General features: G+C 32.5%; 1 protein-coding gene across 5 annotated transcripts; it reads left to right on the top strand.

Moving 5' to 3' along the window:
• Positions 1-1393: 1393 nt before the first annotated feature.
• On the top strand, positions 1394-24568 carry LOC118195992 (uncharacterized). 5 transcript variants are annotated; one of them, XM_035367350.2, is made up of 4 exons: positions 1394-1412; positions 9664-9785; positions 15719-16559; positions 22787-24568. In XM_035367350.2, the coding sequence occupies exons 2-4, from the start codon at positions 9684-9686 to the stop codon at positions 22906-22908; spliced, it is 1065 nt and encodes a 354-aa protein (XP_035223241.1). In that variant the 5' UTR covers positions 1394-1412; positions 9664-9683; the 3' UTR covers positions 22909-24568. The 5 variants fall into 5 exon arrangements, with proteins under 5 accessions (XP_035223241.1, XP_035223238.1, XP_035223239.1 ...); XM_035367347.2 differs by lacking the exon at positions 1394-1412 and adding an exon at positions 1505-1833 and having other exon boundaries at positions 9664-9794; XM_035367348.2 differs by lacking the exon at positions 1394-1412 and adding an exon at positions 1528-1833.
• Positions 24569-24983: the final 415 nt, after the last annotated feature.

Below are 24983 nucleotides of genomic sequence, written 5' to 3'. Positions count from 1 at the left end.
GTGGGGCTTCATCGACAGCAAACAGATGGTCGATGAAGACGTGTCTGAGTACTTGCAAGTAAACAAGCGGCATAGAATGTTCGGAACGTGGCTGTGACAGCCGAACTCACCGTTGCACTTTAAAGGCTAATGGACTCCACTTCATCTTTGATGTCCTCGATTTCAGTTTCAACCGGGAGGCCTCTAATGATCGGCCGGTCCTGCTGTAGATCTAATGCCTGGATTCTAGCCTTTTTCATCCAGCGGGTAACCTTCCGGAACTCAAGTTCGGTTTGAACGAACAATTTTAGGTATGGACCAGTGAGTCTGCTCCAAATATTCGGGGCAATCTCATGCAAAAATGACATTTGCGTCTTCCACTGCTTGCTTGATTTTACGTGAATAGCCGGAATATTATTTGGTTGCTGCGGAAGCGATGGAGACTCTCCTCACATGCTCGCTAAAATGATTACTCGTTTCTCCTCTGTTTACCTCCTGGTTACCAAGGGAAACCGAAACGTCAGCCTTGAAATTTGGCTCTTTGTCAGAGTTCAACAAAGACTCTTTTATTGCCTCGCACTTGTTTCTACTAAGTTTCACCTTTGACCTATGGCCAGTATCAGGATTCACCTTTAACCTTTCACTAGGTGCTTTTGAAGGAGTGGATTTAGCGGCCATACTGGATACATTTGCATTACTAACATTTGAAGTACATTTTCATAATCATTTACAATTTAATATTCTTACTTAGGTCGATAATCAGAGCTTTACCTTGTTTCCTGGAAACTGGGGTAATAAATCTCTCGTTATCAATTTGCTGGCCTTTGCGCATTCGCGCTGAATTTGGCTTACCAACAGAAATACTTTGTTTAAGTCTCTCAAGTCTCGCTGCTTCTTTCTCTTTCAATTCAAGCTCTTTAGCTAATCTTTCTTTCTCGATAACATTTAGACAATCATCCCTGGTCAGGGGAAGGTGGAATATCCGAATGTCAAGGTTATTTGCAATCTCTCTATCTTAAAGAAAAGAGTTTTACCAGTACGGTCGAATTGCCCGAAGCAGGGCGGCGTCCAGTGGCGTTGAGGCCAGCTTCATCCATCGATTTTGTCGTATCTCCACATATTATTGTTTCAGTTTGTAAAACGTCACAATTAATCCAGATCTGTCATTACATTGCACTGGGGGAAATAGATCCTATTTTTGATCATTAATAACATCCATTTTTGAAAGAAATATCCATCGAATTTTCGTTCAAATCACTAAATTCAGTTGAATTTGGCTGAGTCGGCGGGAGCCAGTATGCGACACATCCGACCTCGTTGGCGTCCATTCTCAGAATCCGCTTCTGTTCATAGCCCAATGTCCAGCTTTTCCTGAAATACCTAGAAGGTCCATATTATAAATTAGACTATCTGTCTATGCTAATAAACCACGGGTGAATCAGATTTATTAATTTTATAATAAGTGAATGGTTTCTAGAGTCGAGAAATTTCTTTATCAATTAATGTTTTTCACTAAAACATAGCTCTGAGATTTTAATCTCCTTACGAAACGTAAAACATTTAACTGAATTTAAAATTGAATGGTTTAAAACGTTGCCAAAATAATTTCTCAATTATGCCTTAAAGGCCAAATTCGGATATCATCAGAACTCTGTAATATTAATGATAGCTTGACTGTAGAAACCATAATTTTTCTTACCTAAATGTTCTTAAATTATGTCAATTTTTAATTAAGAACTATTATATTGATGTGTTACCGTACTGTCAAGTCATCTGCGGTTAAGAACTATAATCGCAAATTTCAACGTGTTCAAAAACAAAGTTCCTATTTTTATTTGTTTCTGCAGTTAAAATGTATGTAAAAATATGTTTCTGTTTGTTATTTTTGACTTTCTGATTATTGAGTGTATTTTGTTAAGTGCTCTTCAATTTTATTCTTGAAGTCTGGAATCTAAGTGTTATAATTAAATCTCTGAAAATGTTGGAAATGAACTCTTATCATCTGTCTCATGTGCTCAATCGAATATGTGAAAAGGTTCAGCAGAGTATGGCGAATACGTCTCCCGACTCCGATGATATCGAGTGGAATGTGAACGTCGAAATTCTTTTATTTTATGCTATGATGGGTTCTAAGCCTGTTGGTACGTTTCACATTTTATAACTGAGAGTTACTTTTGTTATATTCTTAAATTTTCAAACAGAATTATTGCATTTCATGTGAGTGTATGTTGTATCTGTTTGCCATATCAAGCCGGTTTTCATAAAATCAGCCTAAAATTGCTTTAAAGTGCACCATTATTTGGAATTATCTTTTGCTTTTTTTATCATTAAATCAATAACTAAAAATGAATTGAAACTGTTTACTGTTAGTTTGTTTGAATTTTTTTCTTTACAGTATTGAGTACCAGAAAGTGATCTGAAACTGTAGTTGAATGAAATGCTTCCTAACTAATTGATTTCAATCATTTAAGCCTCACTTTTCAGAATACAATTTCTTACTACTTTTATTTCTCATTTTAGACATGTAAATTTCTTAGATTTATGTTCTAAATTGTTAACATATTGAAGCAATTAAATTGAAGCCTGTTAGTGGAAGAGTAATGTAATGTAAATGTATTTTTTTTTTCCTTCTCATCTGATTGTAATCACTTGCCTTTTAGTAAGTACTTTTTGTTTTGAAAGAGTAATATTTAATTTTAGGATTTATATAAGATTTTAATTATTTATGTACATTTTTAAGTACATTACTAAAGTTCTATAAGTATTGAAATGAAAATATGTAATATTATGAGATGATATATATTTATAGGAAACTAAAATGTACTTCTATAATTCTGTTTAAAACGGTTTCTTGGAAAATAAGTTATTGAGTATGATTATTATTTTTTGCTCTCTTTTGTATCAGTTTCTGTTTTAAAGTATTAGAACAATAAAATTATCTTCTTAAAAGCAATGAATTCCTTTCACTTCAAATTCATATGGATTGGGAAAATTGTTTGAATTATTTAAAGTGTTTTTGAAGTCATTTTCCCTTAACTGAGATTTTTCTGACTTCAGCAGCCATGCTATTTTTGTTTAATGCCTGATAACATTGTTTTTAAGCTATGAACATTGATTCAAAATGAGCGTATGTGTATGGGATGCATGGTCTTATTAAATGGTGTGCACAACTTTTTTTTATTATTATTTTTATGAGGTGTTAGAGATTATTGTTTGAAATCATTATTTCTTTTCATGAATTTCTTACTAAGAATATATTTCTGTATACTTCTATTTCAACATATATAGGGTATATATGTAAGTTACTTCTAGTTTTAAATTGGTATCTTCATGGTCATATTAACCACATCATTGCCAATGATACAGAAAGTAATATTTATCTTTCATTTTATGTATTCTATATCTTCCATTTTATGCAGCCTACATCTTTCATTTTATATATATATTTCGGTTGATCTTTGGATTATGGTAACTTGGCAGTTTTTTGGCGACCAACTCTGCTACAGCAACCCTCTATTTTTTTTTTCCCCACCGCCATTTTGTCTTCACGAAGTAAAGACATGTTTCTTTTCTTTTTATCTACTGAACACTTTTTCCAACAATCTACTAGCCAAATTACACTTATGCTAGAAATTTTATCTAACAAAACTGCTTAATCATGACAAATATTCACTGCAAAATTGCGAAAAAGTGCACAATACCAAACTCCTTACGCGTTTTTCAGAATAACACATACACATAAACCATGTACACGTCGACTTATTTTTACTTAAAAAAACATCCCAGAATTGCACAAAAATGGCATTGCGCACACTCTTCACTATATCCATGTACACTGCTTTTTTCTCATAAATTAGAAAAATTTCACGAAAATACGTGACAATTTTCTCAATCTTTAAACCCGGCAAAAAGAACATATATGAAATTACCTGATCGCAAAAAAGTGTTTACCCTTTCCAAATATGAACATTTCCACATATAAAATAAATAAAATATCCAAAAACTTTTACCTCTAAATCATCTATTACATTATACACGTCACCAATGAATTCATACCGCAAGCATTACAAATACTTAGTATCAAATATTTAAATTATTTGCATGCATGTTTACTTCAACTATACCAAATTCCTACAAACATAAAATTCACAAAATAACTATCATTTAATTAAAATATAATTAAATTCAAAAACACTACTTAAAATATAAATAAGCACATACATTAAATTAATAAAAATTAGCTTACAATCCTAATTACTTTTAACTAAATCATTGCTAATAACAATTTTCCAATAATACCAAATTACTTTACTTCCACCTTACATTTAGAACAATACATAAAAATAATATCCTCAAATAATTAAAAAGGAAGCACTTCCGCAGAGAACCTGGTAAATGTAAACATCGCCAACTTTGGCGATAATAGTTCTAACTTGGTAACCCTTCGGATTTATCCCATTCGCTTGTTCGAAGTTTGCAACCATTCCTCTTGCGTTTATTTTGTTGAATTTTGAAGACTGTCGTTGTTCGCATTTGCAAATTTATATTATTCTTCTCTTATTTATTATTATTATTATTATTATTATTATTTTTTTTTTTTGAATTTTTTAACAACGAATAGATAGAAATATTTTCATAGATAGATGCCGGTTCTCGGTTCGGGATGAAAGGAGGGGTGAATGCTAATTTGTAACACGGCTGTTCACGTTGTGTTCTTAATTATTAACAGCTCTAAGAACCATGAGGTTTCAAAGTCTAAAATAATTTGTTTTCGTAGGCCGCAAAAATGTGCATGCGCATTTTAAATAATTAAGTAAGGCTTTTATTTTTATTATTGGTTATTGTCATCTAAAATTATGAGAATAAAGCAATTTTTATGGCGTAAAATTTTAACAAGATAATATATTGTTAATGCTTTTCTAACAATAAACTTTCAGAGGATGGCAGGTGTGGCATAAATAGATGATTAAATTGAAATAAAAAAATATTGATTATCTAAGATGACAAAATAGTTTGATGCATCACCATGGTCATCAAAATTAGCAAACAACTGCTGGTGTAAGGAATATATTGTTTTCTGTGTTAACTGGAATTTAAGACAAATTTTTTTCGTATATCACGTTTAACCGGTTAATTTCAGTATATTAATACTAATTTATATTTTTTAAATGAATTTTTATTTCCGTTATAAATGCTTATATGTTATCTTATACTTAATATATTCTTTTCTGTGCTAACTTGAATTTAATACAAATTTATTTTCATATATCACGTTTAACTAGTTAGTTTTACATCTACATGCTCATTCTCTGTGAATTTTTACTACCATATGCTTAATATATTGTTTTGTCTGCTAACTTGAATTTACATGCACTGAAAATCACGTTTACAAACTATCACATGTGCGGCTCGGCTCATACTCGATGAACCGCGAGCTTGGCAAGTAAAAATGCAACGCCGCCAACGGGTTCTCTGCGGATGAAAACCCAATTAAAAATACTAACTTACCTAATCTTGTTCAGAATCTTGCTTACATGGTGGATACACTTTTATTATTGATTCAATAAAATTATTGAACGATTTTTTCTGCAAATTTTTCCTCCACACTTCCTCCGCTAAATAAAAAGCAAAATTCTCTTTATCATAATGCCTCAGAATGGCGCTTTTTATAGCACTCCACGTGCCCTCTATTGTATTGGTATGTGCACCTGTTTCCGGATCTCTAAAATAATATTTGTGGTTCACAGCAAGATGTTTAAAACCTTCATCTTCCAAACATTCATATGATTTCCAGCAATCAGAGATAATTATAGTACCCGGTAGAATATATTCTTTAATCAAACTTAATAAACAATCTTTACTTCTATCTCAAATAACTTTAAAAAAAACACTTATTACTACCCCTTTCAATCCCACCAAACACCCATTTTCCTTCCACTCTCCTACCTCTCTCATACTTCCGCTTCCCAAACTTACTCTCATAAATTTCCACAATAACATTCATACCACCAAGCATACCCATATCATTTTCACAAAATTCCACGCACACTTCCCTAGAAAACGAATTCCAATCAGCTGCAGTACTACTGCTAATTTCTAAATCCGAAATCCAATAGTCAACTGGCGATCTATTCACCCAATAATAAGAAATCAATAAAATTTCATTCATACTCAAACGACTTTCAGCAAACCACGTACTCTGTTTCACAAAATGTCCATTTTCACCAGATTTCTTGCACCGCCGTTCAAACTTATCAGTAATATCCTTCCTTTCACACAATCTCATTTCATTCCCACATTTTGGACATTCATACTTATCCACAATGAAACCTACACTCATGCACCATTCAACCAATTCTTTTGAATTATCACACAAACGCATTAAAAATCTAAAATTCACTTTAGACAGCGCCATACAATCCGAAAATTATTCAACACTACTTCACACAACACACAATGAAGCTTAATACAAAATAATATACAGCAACAGATATTTTTCCAAATTCCCCCCTTTTCCGATTAAAGAACTGTAATTCGTCTATTAATATCACATGACATATCTCTCATTTCCCTCACACAAAATAATGCGTAATCGGAACTGAGTACTGCTCACATTATTACCAAAGTCCTAGGTAGTAACCTTTATCGCCTCCAAAATGTCACCAAACACCAGTTACCATATTCCAAAGATCAGCCTCTATTTCATTTATATGTTCAAGTTAAGTTTTCAAAAGTAATAGTTCATCATTTTTGCTAGAGTATTTTTATATGAATAAGTTTTAGGTATTTGCAATGTAATGAAGAACAGCCAAAATTCTTCAAACAAGAGTAAATATTTGACACCATAACAAAATGATCGCTATTGGAAACGTATGACGTTACTAAATTTTAAGAGAGCCTATAAGGCACAATTTTCAGAATGGAATTTTTTCCCCAGAGTTTAAAGTTCAGTCATGGATTTGTGGGATCTACCAAACAATGAAGGTGATGTTATTAGCTTGTTAGAAGAATATAATATATTGAAGAATAACTTTCAGCATTCCAATTTGTACAGAATGAAGTTTTATAAAAGTCAATCGAAGAGCGCATGACAGTGTTCGAAAGACATGGAAAGGATGAGAAGTCAAGTCGGCAACTTGTTTGAAAAATGGCAGAACAAGAAACATGGGGTTACAGAAAGACACACTTGAGGTCATATTTATTAGAACAAATATTATTTGATTTCATATTTATTAGAGTTCACTTTGTGACAGAAAGCTATATCTTAGTGTTAAAACCCTTTTGAAGCTATTTTAGAAGTGATTTCCAAACATTTTCTATCCAAAATAAAGAAAAACTAATTGTATTAAATTACTGCTAAAGTTAGACAACCTGGTACTTGCATATTAATGCAACCACTTTAGAAGAAGTCTCCAAATTTTCAGAATGTGCCAAACTCTGGCAACCATATGCATAACAACTCTTCAGTCAAGCAGCACTGCCACTTTCGTATGCATTCGTTTTTATTGTATTCCAAGTTCCAACAGTTTTTATAAACAAATTGTGATATTTTGTACCTTAAATTTAAAATATGAGCCTGTAGAATATGTTAGTAGTTGAAGAAACTGCAATAAAATTTCTGCATTGTGCTGAAGATTTTCTAAAAGGAGTGATGAGGGAATGTGTTTCCTCGATAGCTGCTGTGCCAAGGTTTGCATGAAGGCGAGCCTCCACAATTCTCTAAATTTTTTAAACAGAAAATTGATTGTTGTATACTTCGGAAGAAGAATAGCACAAAACAAATTACGAAATTTGAAGAAGAATAAAAGTGTTTTATTTAATAATTCAAATTTGCATTTTAAATTGCTAAAGTATATTTTCTTTTCATATGTTGGGAATGTTTATCAACTTATAATAAATATTGATAGTTTGAGAATCTTTCTTTAAAAAAAAAAAAAAAAAAAACCTCCACCAACGTGCTCTCTTTAAGTAAGTTTTACTTTACTGAACAAATTGTGAGATTGTGCCAAGGTGGTTGCTTTAATGTTTAAGAACTGCCAACTGTTCTTCACTAATATACGAGGGTTGGAACTTTAATAGTGGCAACACAACTAAAAAAATGCTACGCAACAAAACCAAAGAATATTGCGTATACCACACGTAAACTACATACCAACCTTACCTCTCAGCAAAAAGACTCGACCTGCGGCATGCGGAGTGACGCAAAGAACAGATCCTTGTATTAGCTCGCGGTCTAAAGTAAGTGTTGTCAGGATGTTTTCAAAACAAGAACTACAATGTTGGATAAAAATTCAATGTGCCAGAGGTTGTACAGCACGACAGTGTCATCAAGGGCTTCAAGAGGCTTGCGGGGAATCTGCATTGCCTTACAAAACCGTACCAAACTGGGTGAAAGCATTCAATGAATGACGCCAAAACGTGGCAAACATGCTGCGGCCAAGTCGTCCGAGTGTCAGCAATGCAGACGTGCAAACTGTTGCCGCACTAATAGACAGTGATTGCAGCCAAACGATTCGTCAGCTGGCCAGACAAACAGGATTAGCACATACGACTGTGCTGTACATTCTGAAGGAATGCCTGTCCATGAGAAAAATTGCTTCATGATGGGTTCCACATCAATTGACGGAAATGCAGAAATGGCTACGATACGATGCTGCCCGAACCCATCTGGAGCGCTATGAGCGTGAAGGAGATGCTTTTTTATGCCGTATCATTACGCTGGATGAGACTTGGGCCCGATTGTACCAGCCAGAACTGAAATGGCAATCAAACGAATGGCATCATCACGGGTCGCCACGACGTTCGAAATTTCGCCAGAACCCCAGCGATGTTATGGTGATTCTCGTGTACGACTGAGTACGAAAGTTATGGTGATTCTCGTGTATGACTGTGATGGTGTCATCCTAACGCATACCGTTCCCCCACAGCAGACCGTCACTGCGCAGTATTACTGCTCATTTTTGGAGCACAATCTCCGACCAGCTTTGAAAAAAAAAACGGCGACACTTTCTGCAGAACGCTCCTCTCATTTTGCATGACAATGCTCGGCCGCACGCAGCGCAAGCTGTGACTGATTTTTGTTCAAGCGATGGGGCTGGGAAGTGCTTTACCATCCACCATACTCCCCAGATCTAAGCCCTTGTGACTATGACTTAATTCCTAAGATGAAGGAACCACTTTGTGGCACTCGCTTCCAAACTGTTCCTGAGATTCTTGCGGCAGTAGACCGGTCCATTCAAACTATCAACAAAACAGGCGCTGCTACAGGTATTCTGCGACTTCCACATCGTTGGAAACAGGTTGTACACAGACTATATTGAAGGACTGTAAAACATGGTGACATGAATCACTTTTGTATTCCTTGTAAATAAATAGTTGCCACTATTAAAGTTCCAACCCTCGTATAAGTACTAACTTTTATTCTTTATAAAAAATATTTTCTCAACAAGTATTTTTATTTAAAGAACGTTAACTAAAAAGAAAAAAAGTTAAACTAAACATCATAATACTAGTAATTTTAGATCAGGAAGTAAGCAAGTGCCATATAGGTTTGTGAGAACCTTATTATTAGCTTAAAATTTAACATATTCTTTGACATTGAATATCAGTTTGATTATTTTTTAAATTGTATGTTAATCCCATTTTTCATGTTATGTTAAATTTTATGTTTTAATAATATTTTAGGTGTTAGTCGTAATATCACAATGCTTACCATCCATCAGAGATTTTGTGAATATATTAACAAACAGATACGTTCTTCTGTAATCTGGAAACATTTGGATTCCATGTATGATATGGCAGCATTGGTAAGTACTGTATGTATAATTAACTTTTATATTTGTAGTTTTTTATAAGTATGCAATGATAGGGACGTAGGTAAAGGGAGGCAAGGGGGGACATCTGTCCCTTGGCACCACATTCAATTGGTGCCAAATTGATATTACAAAATTTTAGAATTAAATGTTTTCTATTCTTGACAAGCAGTAGCAGGTAAAAATATAGTTTAGGGTACTTCTTGGCGATTTTTGGCGGTACATGGATACCGATTTTGTGCAATTCTTTGATTCGTTATTTTGGCTTGCGAAGCGATGATTTTTGCGCCAAAAATCGCCACTACACAAAGCCAAAATAACAAGTTCAAACAATTGCACAAACTCGGTATCCATGTACACATCGACTTATTTTCACTTACAAAAAAAAAAAAAAAAAAACCCCGAATTGCACAAAAATGGCATTGCGCACTCCTTTGACTTTATCCATGTACACGTTGACCTATTTTCACTTTTAAAAAAAATCTCTGAATTGCACAAAAATTGCATTGCACACTCTTATAACTTTATCCATGTACACATCGACCTATTTTCACTTTAAAAAAAATCACAAACTTGCATTGCGCACTCCCTTTACTTTGTCCATGTACACATTGATATATATTTTCACTTAAAAAGTCAAAGGAGCATCAAACTCTACAATATAGTCAAACAAAAAATACATAATCTCAATAAAATACATTTTAAACCAAACAATAAAATAACATAAAAAAGGAAAAACATGTTATACATTTAAGCACTACCGAAAGCAAATATTCACTTACCATGATTTTGGAGTTCACTTCGTACTCAAATGACTTTTTTCAAACCAGGTACTCTTTCTGATCGAACGCTTCACATAGTGACCATCTTAACCTTTCTTCCTACAAACCCATTCAAATCCATCTAAACAGTTTTAACACACACCACAAAAACGCTTACAAAACATGATTCAAAATTTTCCAGAGTCATGCACCCGATTACGTCACAATAGGGTTTCCATAACATTCAACTAGTCAGGCTACCATAAATGAAATAACAACTTTGCGATAAATCAAACAACAACTTCGCCATAATACAAGGGGTACCTTAAAGTCTACTCTACCCGCAGTAGCAAAATTCTGATTTCTTATTCTGCCCTTGAAGTTTGTGTATTTAATTTTTTTTTCGTATAGATTTTTTTTTTTTTTTTTTTTTTTTTTTCTCCCCTCTTCCTGTTTAAAATTTGCATGTAAACTGGTATTTGAAGTAGCAAATGGTTAAAAGTTTTAAAATTAAATAGAAGTTGTATTTGAAAAGAATTTTAAGTTCTTAGACAGACTTATTGACTTCGTGTATTAAATAATGTCTCGGCCCTGAGGATTAAAATTCCCAGAACTTCTAAATATTAAATTCATACCTTGTTCCTGGTAGTTCAAAGAATTGGTCTTCTATATTTCTTTTTGATTTTTAGAATATTCTTCATTCTCTTTTAAGAACCTAGTTTCCTCTTCATTCATCTTCAGACTGGCATCTGTTTTCTTAATGAATCTGTGGGATTTGGATTTGTGAAACTTAATGAACTGGCCCGCTTTCCCTTTTTTTTTTTTTAATAATTAAATATATTGCTGAAAAGCCAATAATGTTCTAATTCTATTACAGTAAAATTATCATCACTAAAGCAAATGTGCTGTGAAAATGCAATACTGGGGGGGGGGGGAAGAAAATCAAACAGTTGGTAACAAGATTTGGATTAATAAATTGGATTGAAGGTAATCAGATTTCACGTTTACAACAGCCGTGTTATTAATATGCTATTGGTGTAAAAAGTTAATATTGGTGAAATTTAGCCAAGAAAACTTCATAGGATAGCTAAAATTTTCATAGCTTGAATCAATAATCTTCATGAATTTTGCATTATTGAAATGAGAAAATAAATAAAGTTCCCTGTACCATCCAAACTGTCTGGAACTCATGTAACAGTTTACTTTAACTTTTAAGTTTCTAGTAGTAATTATCATATTTATTTGATTGCAGTCTGATATTTTCAAAATTTCCACGGTTTCAAAAAGGACAATTGTCTTAGAATCGATAGTGTTAATGCAGTTAGTATGATTATCATACATATTCATCTCTCCCCCCTCCAACATCCAGTTTTAGTACAAGAATCTGAAAAAATTTAAAAAATACTCATGTAATTTCCCTGTTCTTCAAATTTACTGTTTATACATTGTTCCTCAAGTGTGTTTGTTTTAACTAACCAAAAAAAGTGTGTGGAGATTACTCATGAAGGTTGCATCAGACTTCCCCTTTCCTACAATACTAACAATGATTACACATGAAATATAATGGAATATTTACATGAGGTCTTTGCAAGGCACAAGTGGCAGAAGCTGATTTTCTTTGGTGGGTCATTAGTCCTTGCTTCATCATGGAAATTGGTGTACGGACTTTATCTAAATGTTTAACTTTATGCCAAACTAGAAAAAAGAACTGACTAATCACAGTGAAGCAAATTCAAACTGACATACAGTTGACAGCAACAAAAACAGGCGAGATTGAAGGTACACAGAAGTAGAAATAGAAATATGTTATTAGATATTGTTAATATTATTATATATTTTTATTGAAATGCAAGTTTCTTTAAAATAAATAATATTGTAATGGTTACCAGTAGTTTATCCAATGAATATTATTTAATTTGACTTATTGTAATTTTGTTCTTGAAAAGTTAAATTATTTATGTCATTTCCCTCTCTTGTTTTTCATATAATAAAATAAAAAAAAAAAAAAAAAAAAAAAGGTGAAACACGAATAAATACGATAATTGTTTATTTTTGCTTTTAGTTTTCTGGGTTAAGCTTATTCAATGTTCGCATAAAATTTAATAGATTGGTAACCTTTTCAAGACTAATAGCTGTGATGGTATGCCATGTAAGAAATCTGTTGTCTGTCCTTTCCCTGAAAAATTAGCAGTGAATTAGCAAACAGATTTGAAAGCTTCAAATCTGTTTGTTGAGTTAATTAAAAGAAGGTGGAAAATAGGATTCTTATTACCCAGATCTTCTGATTTCAACATACCAAAGTCAAATTGTCATATTTTTGCCATATTTTTTAGTATGCATAATGACAATACCCAACCCACATGTGTGCATTTACTCTCTTTAACTTTAGCCACTTTGCTGAGCAGGTAACACTATTGTAAAAGGATAAATATCAATCATATAGATTTCTCCTCCCCCTCATAAAATTTATTTTTTTGTAAAATGCATCTTTTTATTATCATTTCTGAACAAAATATTTCCTTTGACCTTGTAAAAATAATAGAAATGACCCTTAACAGTAGCCAGTTGACACATGGATTTGCTCAAGCTATAATTCCACTGGCAGTAAAAGTGTATATATCAGTCATTGCTTCTTTTATTATTATTTATGAACAGAATAATCCTGTGAGCCTTAAAGATAGTCAAATGAACCCTTTTTTTAACGATTTCTTAAAGTTGCCAGTGAATAGCCTCTTTTTCATGAATATGCAAATATTTTTTTCTCTTGCAAATGTTTTCTGTTTTTAGGATAGTGTTTTTGTGTAAATTTAATAGTTATATGAGATCTTTCAGTCAAATTTCCATATTTATGTTAAATTGAATGGTATTTCTTTGCTTGTTAAAGTGGTCATACATATCACCATAATGGGCAAACTAATCACCTAACATGCAATGTGAAAATTACGAAATGTCACTACAGACATATGCAGTGCCTATTTTAATGAGGAAGTACCAATTAGAATACCAATAATTCAAGTTTGTCCATATGCTGGACTTTTTCCGAAGCTAGCGATTAAAATGCACATTTTCAGAACTCATCATAAGAACTTAGGTTGTCTTTACTTGATAAGTGACTTGAGTGCTAAGTAGAAATTTGTTATCATGCAAAATTTCATAATGTTCATGTTTTCTTTCTTATAATTGAACTACAAGCAATGTAATATTTTGTGTCTTGAAGTAAAATATTGTGTCTAAGAATCAATTTTCCAAATTAGATCTGTTTATATAAAAAGTTGAAGCTGGAGCAGTATTGCTTGAAATGTTGTACATTCTACTAAGACAGTAATCACTCACAGCCATTTTCTCATCAAAGTTGGGTAGCTTTGTTGATGCAGTCAAGGCCACCACTAAATATTTTGCTAACGAGGTGCAATCTCATGTACCCCCAATTTTTTCTCTGTTACCCCCCTGGATGCAGTAATATAAGAGATATAATATGAACAGTCTGTTATAATTATTAAAGTAGTTTAATTCACTAGCAGTGAATTGTCTTTATCATTCTATGCAAGATCTTTATTCTCTATGTGGTGTGGCTATTAGCCATTTTCAACATTATTGTCATTTGATAAGACATGAGATTTCTTCATATAACTGTTGCTTATGAAACTGGGTGCTTTAAAATCAGTAAACATGCTTCTTAATAATTTAAATGTTTATTATTCAATATCATATCAAACTGACAGAATTTAAAACACATCTAATTTATATTATATACCTGGGTACAGAATCATTTAATTTTATTGTATGAAGAAATAAGTGGTGTTTGGAGGTTTAAAACATAGTTTAGTGCAAATTTTCATTTCATATCACCATTTCCACTATTATAAATTTATATGGCATTTAAAAAATATCAATTGTATATTGCAGGCACATAAATTAATCATTAACTTAACACGTTTTGGAAAGTCTGAAACAAATGGAACTTTGTTGAGAAATGATAATAATAGTTTTACATAGAATAATGTGTCAAGTTTTCATAGCAAACTTCAGTAGCCTATCTGATATATTTATATTTCCAAGCTGATATGAATGTATTTAAACTTTATAATACTATATAATCATAATATTTCCTGGAGTATTGATTTGAATTTTAACATTCTTGTCTGATTCTTTAATTTTTAGGTAAAATATAAAAAATTTTCAGCCATAAAGACACATTCAATAAAACTTCCCAGAATGGCATAATGTAAAAGAAAAAATGCATAAACGCTTTATATGGTTAGCATTATGTTGAAATATTATTAAATGAAGTATTTATGTATGTTTATAAAATGATTTTATGAATTTTATCATTTAAAGTTTTTATTGTTGGAGAAATGTATTTCAGTGCTTTTCTTGTACATTTTTCACGCAGATGTAACAGCTAGTTTGGTATTTATGTATTAATGCAACCACCTTAGTAGAAGTCGCCAAATTTTCAGAATGTTCCAAACTTTAGTAATTATACACATAGCCTTTCTTTTGGTAAACATGCTCATAACAGTCCTTCATTCAGGCAGTGCCGCCATTTTTGTATGAATTCTTTTTTGTTGTAATCAAGTTCCAAGGATTTTAAAACAAATCATTATATTTACTGTCTTAAACTTAATTTTAAACTTTGAGCTTATGGAATTTGCCAGCAGTGGAAGAAACTGCATTAAAATTTTCGCAGGAATGCATAATTTTGCTGAAAAGTTTCTAAAAAGAACAATGAGGAAATGTGTTTCCTTTATAGCTACTGTTGCTGAGGATTGCATGAAGGTGAGTCTGTAATTCTTTAATTTTTTTTAATAAAAACAGATCACTATGCACTTTGGGAGAAGAATAGTGCAAACAATTTAAAAAGAATAAGTGTTTTTTTTTAATGTATTATTTAATCCTCATTTAATAATTCAAATTTATATTTTAAATTATTAAAGTATGCTTTCTTTGCATGTGTTGATAATGTGTACTGACTTACAAAAAATATTGATAATCTAGCTATCTTTCTAAAAAAAGGCATGAAAACCACCAACTTGCACCCGATAAGTAACTTTCTTCTTTTCATTTGTAAAAAAATTTGCAAATTGCTCCAAAGTGGTTGCATTAATACCTAAGTACTGTTAGTTTTCTATAATTTCACATTTATGTTTATTTTTATTATTTTAGCATGAATCAGAAATTATACCATTTCCAAATGATGAAGTAGAATATGATTTACCTGAAGAATTTGATGAAATTGCAATAAGTAAATTTGGAGTTCCCATCCATAGCACAGTTGATGAAAATGAAAAGTCCAAGAATGTTAATTCAAAGACATCTAAAAAAATAAATGTTTCAAAGCCAAAGCAAAGTCCTACACCCACTTCAGTTTCTAAAAACAGCTTTGTGACACCCACATCTAAAGTAGTTAAAAATCCTGCTGGTAGGAGTGAACCCAAACCATTAAATGTGGAAAACAATTCTAAAGTGAAAATAGAAAATACATTACCAGTTAAAATGAATAAAGTGAAAAGATCATCAAGTCCTTTTACCAAAAATATAAAACTAGAACTCTCTCCTTTAGCTAAAGAAGAGTCACCTGACATTTCTGGGACCAAAAAACCGAACAAATTAGAAAGGAGTAGCAGCCCTGCAACTTCTAAGAAAACAGTAAAAGCCGAAGTAAGCACCACAAATAGTTCAAAAAAGCCACTTAAATCAGAACAAAGCACTAATTCTGCGAAATTAAGCAAACTAGAAACATCTGATAGCTTGATTAAAAAAGTTAAAACTGAAAAAGATATTTTAAGTAAGAAAGGAAAAGTTTCCGTTTCAAGTGAAAGTCCTGTTAATAAGAAAAATCTCAAATTAGATAGTTCAAATAGCGTTAAAAAGAAACTTGAAACAGAGAGTTCATCAAAGAAGTCAAGTGATTCTTCTTCTAGTAAGCAACCCAAACCAGAGAAAGTTTCGAATGTCACAAGCAAAGGGTTAAAGCTGGATGATGTAGAATCCTCATCTACTTCAGGTAATTATTCAAGTCATTTTTATATTTTATTAAGTTTAAATATAGTTAAAAAAGTGGAAGTTATAACCATATTTCTCTTTAAATAACTCTTGCATGCATATGGGTCCATAATAAATTGAATGCACACAGCTCTGATGATAGGTTGATAAAATTTATTCTTATCGAATGAAACATTTCAGAGATCTAGAACTGTCCACAAAAATAGTTGTACAATTCTTCACAGTATTACAGAGTACAATCAGTAGTTACACTTCAAAATACTATGAATGTTAAACATAATGCAGTGCAAAGCACAGATATAGAGAAAGCTGCACAGAGATGTGTGTACTCAACTCATGCTGAGCTAACAGATAACTCTCGCCAGCCTTATATTATAGTTTTCACCCAGCTGCTAGATATTTCTAATACTTTCTGCTTCTCGAAATTATTGGAAGACAATATGAGTGTTGAATTACGGTTACAGGTAATACAGTGGTCAGATACATTTATTCAATTGCAATGCCTATTACAGTGATACAGGGATTGGACAAAAATGTTGCCAAAATCGATATTTTTGAAGAATTTCACAATTTTAATTTTTTTAGCATACAGTTTGAGTTACTGTCTCAACTTCTTCACAATTACATACATCTCTGATTTGTATATTAAGAAGAATCTTCTTCCATAATTGAACCAGTGTTACAGATTTTATTTTCAATCAGGCTTTTGCTGCTTATGTATATATATAACATCCAGTACAGTCAATTTTTCCAGAACTTAATTTAAATCATCATCATCTTCAGCAAGAGTCAAAAGAAGACAATACCATGTATGGATACCACTACATATGGATCATCGAGAGTACTGCTGATTCTCCTGAAATTATTCCCCCGTCCATTAGAGTCTTTTTAACCCTCTGAGCGTTACGAGTTTAGCCCTGAAATTTCAAAGTTCCTCAAAATGTCATGAATAAGTGATATTTTCTTGATTTTAATTAAAAAATGACTCTTTCATTTTGTACCTTGATTCCTTTTCTTCCAATATACATCCAAACTGAAATCAGATACATTAAAAGCTAGCAGAAATTTTCATGTACGAGGGTAAGTTGAAAAATAAGTTTCCCCTGTCAACTGTGGTCAGAGTTGTGTATGAAAGTCAAAAAATAGAATGAGACATTAAAGATACGACATACCTTTATTTTTCCACATAGGTACCAAGTACATTGAGACATTTGTCATATCGCTTGATAAGCTTCAAAAAGCCCTTCAGGAAAAAATCAGGGCTCTGCATATGGAAGAAGCGTTGAACGGCTTGTTTCACTTCAGTATTGCTTCCAAAGCGCCTTCCCCCGAGATTTTTCTTCAAAGCCGGAAACAGATGGAAGTCGCTTGGTGCGAGATCAGGACTGTATGGCGGATGGTGTAGGCGCTCCCAACCAAGAGTTGCAATATGGTTTTGCGTTGCCGTCGCCGAAATTGGTCTGGCATTGTCATCCAACAGCAGAACACCAGATGTGAGAAGGCCAGGCTGCTTTTTCCGAATCGCCTCTTTCAATTTCGACAGGGTGTCACAGTAGCGCGTAGCATTGATGGTTCCAACCTCCAAAAAGTCCAGCAACAAAACTCCTTGGGCATCCCAGAAAACTGTGAGGAGCACTTTACCTGCAGAGGGAGTTGTCTTGATCTTCTTTCGGACAGGTGATGATGGATGTTTCCACTCCATAGAAGCGGCCTTCGATTCTTGGAGGACTTTTTGAAGCTTATCAAGCGATATGACAAATGTCTCAACGTACTCGTACGAGAATAATAAAATAAAGGTATGTCATATCTTTAATGTCTCATTTTATTTTTTGACTTTCATACACAACTCTGACCACAGTCGACAGGGGAAACTTATTTTTCAACTTACCTACGTATAATGAATGTGGAAGGCAACCTTCTGTATGGAATTTTCCGGCCATAACGCTGAGAGGGTTCAAGAATTTTGTGGAAGGACTGGCTAAGATATTCACTAAGCCGCTGAGACACACTGCAATCATATAAAAAGGCATGCTACGAAGAATAAAATATCTTATTCCTATTGTTTGGTCTGCTCCCTATATTACCATAATAGGTATTGTAATTGAATAAATGTAATTGACCACTCTATTAGCTGTAACCATAATTCAACCTTCATATTGCATCCAATTTCTTTGGAGACGGGTAAAAACTATACAAGGCCAGTAAGAGCGTCTACTCTCAGTCAGATATCATGTCTTTAGCTGTGCTTTGCATTGTGTTCTATTTAGCTTTCATCTTAGTTTGAAGTGTAACTTTTGATTGTATTCTGTGATATTGTGATGAGTCCCCTTCCCAAGGACTGCACGTCCTGGGCAGTACAATTCCTGGATAGGAAGCCATACTTAAACCAAGCAAATCAATGTAATACTAAAACAAAAATTTCAATAAATCAGTGCATAAACTTAAAAATTCTGAAACAAATACAACCATGGTCTTATCCTATTTATATTATACACACTATGGTGACTCTGTACTATAATCATATTAGGGGGCTAACCTGTCGTAATGGATGACTTTAGGCTTATAATTTGATGACTTATGGATCTGGATTATGATGTCGTTCAAACTGTTTAGGACTTTGGTAAGGACTATCCCAGGGTGATTGTAGTTAGAAGAGAGTCCTGTCGAATCGAATTACACAACCATACCTTGTCTCCTTCATTGAATTAGTGTCCTGCAGCTTTCGTGTCGTATTGGGTCTTCAAACTGACTCGTATTCATGCAAAATTATGCATCACGTTAAAAAGTGCCTGGAGATCTTGGATGTACTCCTCAGGCAATGAAGATGCATCCGGAAGGTGACCGAATTGAAATTGAATGATGGCTGTGGCAGTAGAAGTAACCACTCCACCCCTGTAATTAGTATGTATGTACATAAAAAAAAGTTTGCTCGCCTCCGCCCAACAGAATTCTTAAATTAAAAGACATACAAGGGCAAAAGAAGAAGAGGATAAGCACTTATAGACAGCTTTGATGATGTGAGTGAAATGATAGCAATTTGGCCTGGGTCACTCAGGAGGCAGCAACAACCAGGGTTGCCAGATGTACACATGGATGTTCTTTTGTAAAAAAAACGAGGTCATTTGACAAATAAGGTTATGCTCTTTTCAGTGATTAAGTTTTATGATGTCATTTATCAAAACTGCCGAAAAGAAGACACAGATGGAAGGTTGTTTTTGAGCAGATTTGAGTTAGTGGTACAGCATGCTGAAAGATTTCTTATCAGAAGAGTAATCCTTGTTGTACCCCTGAAGTATGGTAAAGATTATGTTATTGCAATAGGCCAACACTCTGCACCATACTGCATATAACTGAAATTCTCACATTGAAGAAATTAAGTGGAGATAATTAAGAAAACATGTATATGCAAAATTGTACCTTCAAGTCCTTGTTCAGCAAGGTTTTACTGTATCTTTTCAATGAAAACAATGCCATGGAAGTTTATATCATATCTGATGCATTTTAGCTATCTTTTAAATAATGAATATTTTTCAAGAAGTTAAATAAGTCTGATGTGGGCATTGTACAGCCTATTAAATTATACTCATCAACATTTAAAATATTGTCAAAAAAAGGCATATGCTAGGAGAGTCATGTTTTGTTTGTTGCAGTAATGATGAAAGCCTTTGCACTTTCAATTTCAAAATATTCCTCACCCACAAAATTATGTGATAGGTCTGTTAATTTTACCATTGAAAATGTATTGAGTTACTACACTTAGCTGTATGTATTTCTGAAAATTGTGTAATGCATTTTTTTCCAACTGTTAGTTTCTTGGAAATATATACACACCTTTCTGCCAAGTTTCCTGTCCATTGTTAATAGGATTTGCATGAATATATATATGAATGCTTCATTAATAAAAAGTGATAATACCCTAGATTCTGTTTTATTTTTTTCTTGTCTCTGTTATTGTTAAATTTCCATTCATATCACATTCAAATCTAGTTTGGTTGATATTGAATAAATATCATGTATGTTTTGATATATTTCTGCACTTCTTGCATGTTGGAAATCATCTGCTTGTTTGTGAAGTGTGTTTCATCACATCAATACGTGATAAACTTTATTGTCTGACATAACAGTATTTTGTGCTGTAAGTTAAACACCACCATAAAGGATTGCCAGACTTTGTAATTGATATTCCAACAGCTCTCTTCCACTTTTAAATAAGGTCTCTAAGCAATTTCTTTGTTGCACATGTCTAATCATCAAAGTGATTGCGAAGTTTAGAACAGTCAAAAGTCGTTAATCCGGACTCTTCGGGACTTCGGCAGTTCCGGATTATAGATCATCAGTTTAAATCGTGTAAGATGGCATGCAGAAATTCTAAAATTAAAAATATGAAACCGTAATTTATGAAATAAAGAACAATTATGATCTAAAGGGTATCAAAATTTACAAAAACAAGCTTAATATTTATTTGTTTACTTTATTAAACATTTCTTTCAATGCAAGTTGTTTAAGTTGCTTCATTTTATGTGATAATACTTTCTCTTTAATTATATAAACAGACATTTTTTTGTTCAGTTACAAAGTTCCGCTGTTTAAGTCCCGTTAATTGCTGTGCCGAGAATACTGACTAACTTGTCAATCGAAATTTTTTCGTTTTCACTAACCTCTCTGTCACATTCTTCATGTCTTTATCCATTTTTTGCAGCAATTCCACTTTTTGTTTGATGGACGTCGAAACATACTTTCGTTTTGTACGATCCTTTGGGAGCTCCAGATTCGGAAATTCTATTTGACATCGAAAGTTCAAGTTTACTTTTATGGTATTGCTCTTACAGTCTGCAAAAAATAATAAGCCAGATCCAATTCGAAAATTAAAGAACAACGCAATCATCAACATTAACTGAAATAGAAAATTTTAGCTTATACCGTTCGTTATACATAAAACGCGCACGCGAAAATGTATTCTGCGCTTGCGCACACACAAATGCGCAGTCGTAAGAGGTCTTATGCGCACGCGTAAACACCTATGCGCATGTGTCAACGCGGCGCTTGCGCAGAAAGATTTTAGCTTTGAGGTCCGGATTATAGATCATTCCGGATTATGGGTGTCCGAATTAACGACTTTTGACTGTATTCGTATTGTCATTATATTTCATTTGTGCCCGGCTGCAGTCATCCAAACCTTTGGAAAGGTCTGATCCTGGAACCGTGTTTTAAATCATATCTTCTTCTCACTGCTAATCCATGGATGCGAGAACAACAGCTTCATTTGTGTCATGTATTTCTTCATGGATGTATTCATGCACCTTCCATAGAAATCAAATGCATTAATCATTCTGAATCAAATTTTCATTGCTATTAAACATTTTTGGCCACGTAAATACCTGCTCATCTTTCTACTCATCATGAATGTAGTGTACCAAAACTACACCTGTTTTCATGACATGCATTGCCATTACAAACGTTTGCAAGATAGAAATGAATTTCAGCTAATTAACATGCCTTTCAGAGCAGAAACCTGGTCATTCTATACAATTCAACCATATGATTGTTTCCTTAAGCACAGCCTTTGTACAACTGTTATTGGTAAAGAGTGACTGAAGGAAAGTCTCATCTATGTGACTGTGCTGAACTCTTCAGTAAATTATAATGATAGAGAGAATAGTGCAGCTTTCTGAAATCTAGTACACTACCTATTAAATCGTCCTTTTGTGTGTGGATTGTGGATGCTAGTTGAAAAATTTTTTGCATTAAAATAAAAAAAGACCTTCTATACTCAGTAGCAATATCATCCTGGTGTCTTTTCCTGGTGAAAGAATGTGTTGGCTGCATGAGATTCTTATGATTTTCTCTGTCTGTAATATAAACACAAGTCATTTTACCTTAGATACCTTCCTCAAGGGCATTCTTATTATTTTCATAAGGCTGATAGCTTTTGTGTGTTGTGCTATAATTAACATAATTAAATTGGATCATGCAGTGGGTAAGATAAAATGCAGATTTAGTAAATTGTCCTCAGATTTAATGGAAATGTTTAAAGAATAAAGTAGTTTTTATTGATGATATGTGGTGCCATTTGGGATAAGAAGGAAGTTGGGAAATGTTATATACGAAACTGATTTTTAACTTGTTTTTAATAATATCTTTATGATATGTGAAATCACTTCATCCTTATTTCCATCCATGTTTTATTTTCTTAATAATACTCTTATTTTAATCTGATGACATATGTAGGTTCCAGAAAATCATCTCCTGTTGTGAAATCAGAATCAAATGAAGTGAAGAAGAGGAAGCGACAGAAGACAGAAGAAGCATCAAAGAAAACAACACCTGCTGCAAAAAGAAGACGGACTTGAATAATTTTTGGAAACTGTGATAAACTTGACTGATTTTGCTATATCATCTTTTTTTTTTAATCATCATTTGAACCATTTTCTTAATCTTTCATATAGGATATAAAAAGATGTAAGTTCTCAATAAAAAGATACCACATCTCACAAAATGTCAGATTGATTGGAGCTATAATTTTGCTTCTTAACATATATGAAGAAACATATATGTTAACCCATCATTTTGGTGTTTATAAATTATTTTTAGGCTACACGTTGACTTTGAAAATAGCTAAATGTTTGGTTAAATCATAATTTCTAGCAAATTTACTTCTTGTAAATCTTTAGTAGATACCTGAGAATGCCCAGACATTTATATAATATATTTATTATTTGCATTTTAAATGAATTTATTACTTATTTTGTTTTGACATTTTCTGGAACAACTTGGAAAAAAGATGCTTTAGTGCAGATTTTGTGTTTTTTTAAGATTGCTTTTATGTCTAATTTGATATTTTACACTGCTGTTTTTCTCTAACAATGAATAAAAGCTTTCAAAATTTAATCAATTTTAATTGTTTAACAAAGAGTTATTTAAAATTAGTAAATGCATTTTTTAATAATTAAAATCTTTATTTTTGATAACATATCTAATTCAGTATAAATTAAAATACATTTAATGTATAATATATCCAACCACAATTTTTATAAGCAGATATATTGTAATTAGTAAAAGATATTTCTAACATCATATACTATGTACCTGTTTCAGAATCTTCTTTTTGATTTAAAGTTAGATATGCACTAAGCAAACTTCTATAGTATTTAAAAAGAAAAAATAAATATAGTCTCCTCAATATTAAGTCCCCCACCCCCCAAAAAAATGGCAGACCTTCAGCCGACTTTGGTTTGGCCACAACTAAGGCTAGAAATGGTGGTCACTTTATTATGGATGCACCTAATAGGTGGTCCTCTTTGACTTGTGTGAAGGGATGGACAGTTACAACCATGTCTTCTCCAGGATTCGAACCCAGGTCCTTTGGTATTGCAATCAGCTGCCTTTACCACTCTGCCGTCTGGCCGGCACCTCAATATTAAATTTAAAGTGTGAATTTTAGTCATATTTTTGATCCTTGAAACTTGACATTTTACTCAATCTACTACATTTGTATATTTGGAGTGATGCATTATTGATTGCCATAATTAAATGAGAAAAAATGTTAATTTTTTATAATTATGCATTAGTAGTTATAAAATAATGAAAGATGGAAAGTTTAATTATTGTGATAATTATTCAAATAAGATGGGATAACAAAGTATTTTACAAGAATAAATATCAAAATTATAGCAGCAGACATCTTCCATAACTGATAATGCATAGTTGTTATATTATTTAATGTAACAAATTTGCATTTTTATTCCTTTCTGTATGTATCTTTTTATTGTACATCTGTAAAGTTATCGTACTTTTGAGGTATAATAAAAATATTAATTTCATTTTAATGTAAATTTTAAATTAAGCATTTTATAATTGCAATAATGGAGAAGTGAAATATTTTTACAGAAAAAATTTAAGTATGTCAAATGTAATAACTACTGTTAATTTTTAATGATTAAATATGAAATTTACATACTGTATTCCATGTAAAAAATGTAACATTTTAAATAAATCTAGTAGTATGCAGTTTTTCGTTCAACATTATGTTTAAGCTTTCATTTCTCTTAAAAAGGGGGAAAAAAAATCTCTTAAAAAAAAAAAAAAAAAAAAAGGGAATAGCAAAATTATACATGTATTATCAGACAATTAAACATACATGACATTAAAACATTTTTACAGCACAAAACCACATCTGAACTCTGCACAACCACTAAGATATCTTCAATGTAATGTGATGATTTTTGGTAACCTGGTATCCTCATTTTAAACCTTCAAGCAAGTGACCTTCTTCTATTGATAATTGTTTTTGTAATTATCATCAAATGAATATTTTGCTGAATGTACTAAACTTCTATAAATAACTGAGGAACGTCTACTGTTTGAATTTAACCCATTTATGCCAAAGGTTAAAAAATTGGAATTTTTGCATGAAATTTCTATATGT

Source organism: Stegodyphus dumicola, chromosome 8, assembly GCF_044657685.1.
Source record: "Stegodyphus dumicola isolate Sdum_Otavi_A_Nest chromosome 8, ASM4465768v1".
Lineage (NCBI taxonomy): Eukaryota > Metazoa > Arthropoda > Arachnida > Araneae > Eresidae > Stegodyphus > Stegodyphus dumicola.
The sequence above is the reverse complement of the archived record's forward strand: the minus strand, read 5'-3'. Positions and strand labels throughout refer to the sequence as shown.

Coding starts and splice junctions, on each gene's coding strand:
- LOC118195992 (XM_035367345.2), top strand. CDS start 1,958: ATGTTGGAAATGAACTCTTATCATCTGTCTCATGTGCTCAATCGAATA. Junction 2,121..9,663: donor GATGGGTTCTAAGCCTGTTG/GTACGTTTCACA, acceptor ATAATATTTTAG/GTGTTAGTCGTAATATCACA. Junction 16,560..22,786: donor AGAATCCTCATCTACTTCAG/GTAATTATTCAA, acceptor TGACATATGTAG/GTTCCAGAAAATCATCTCCT.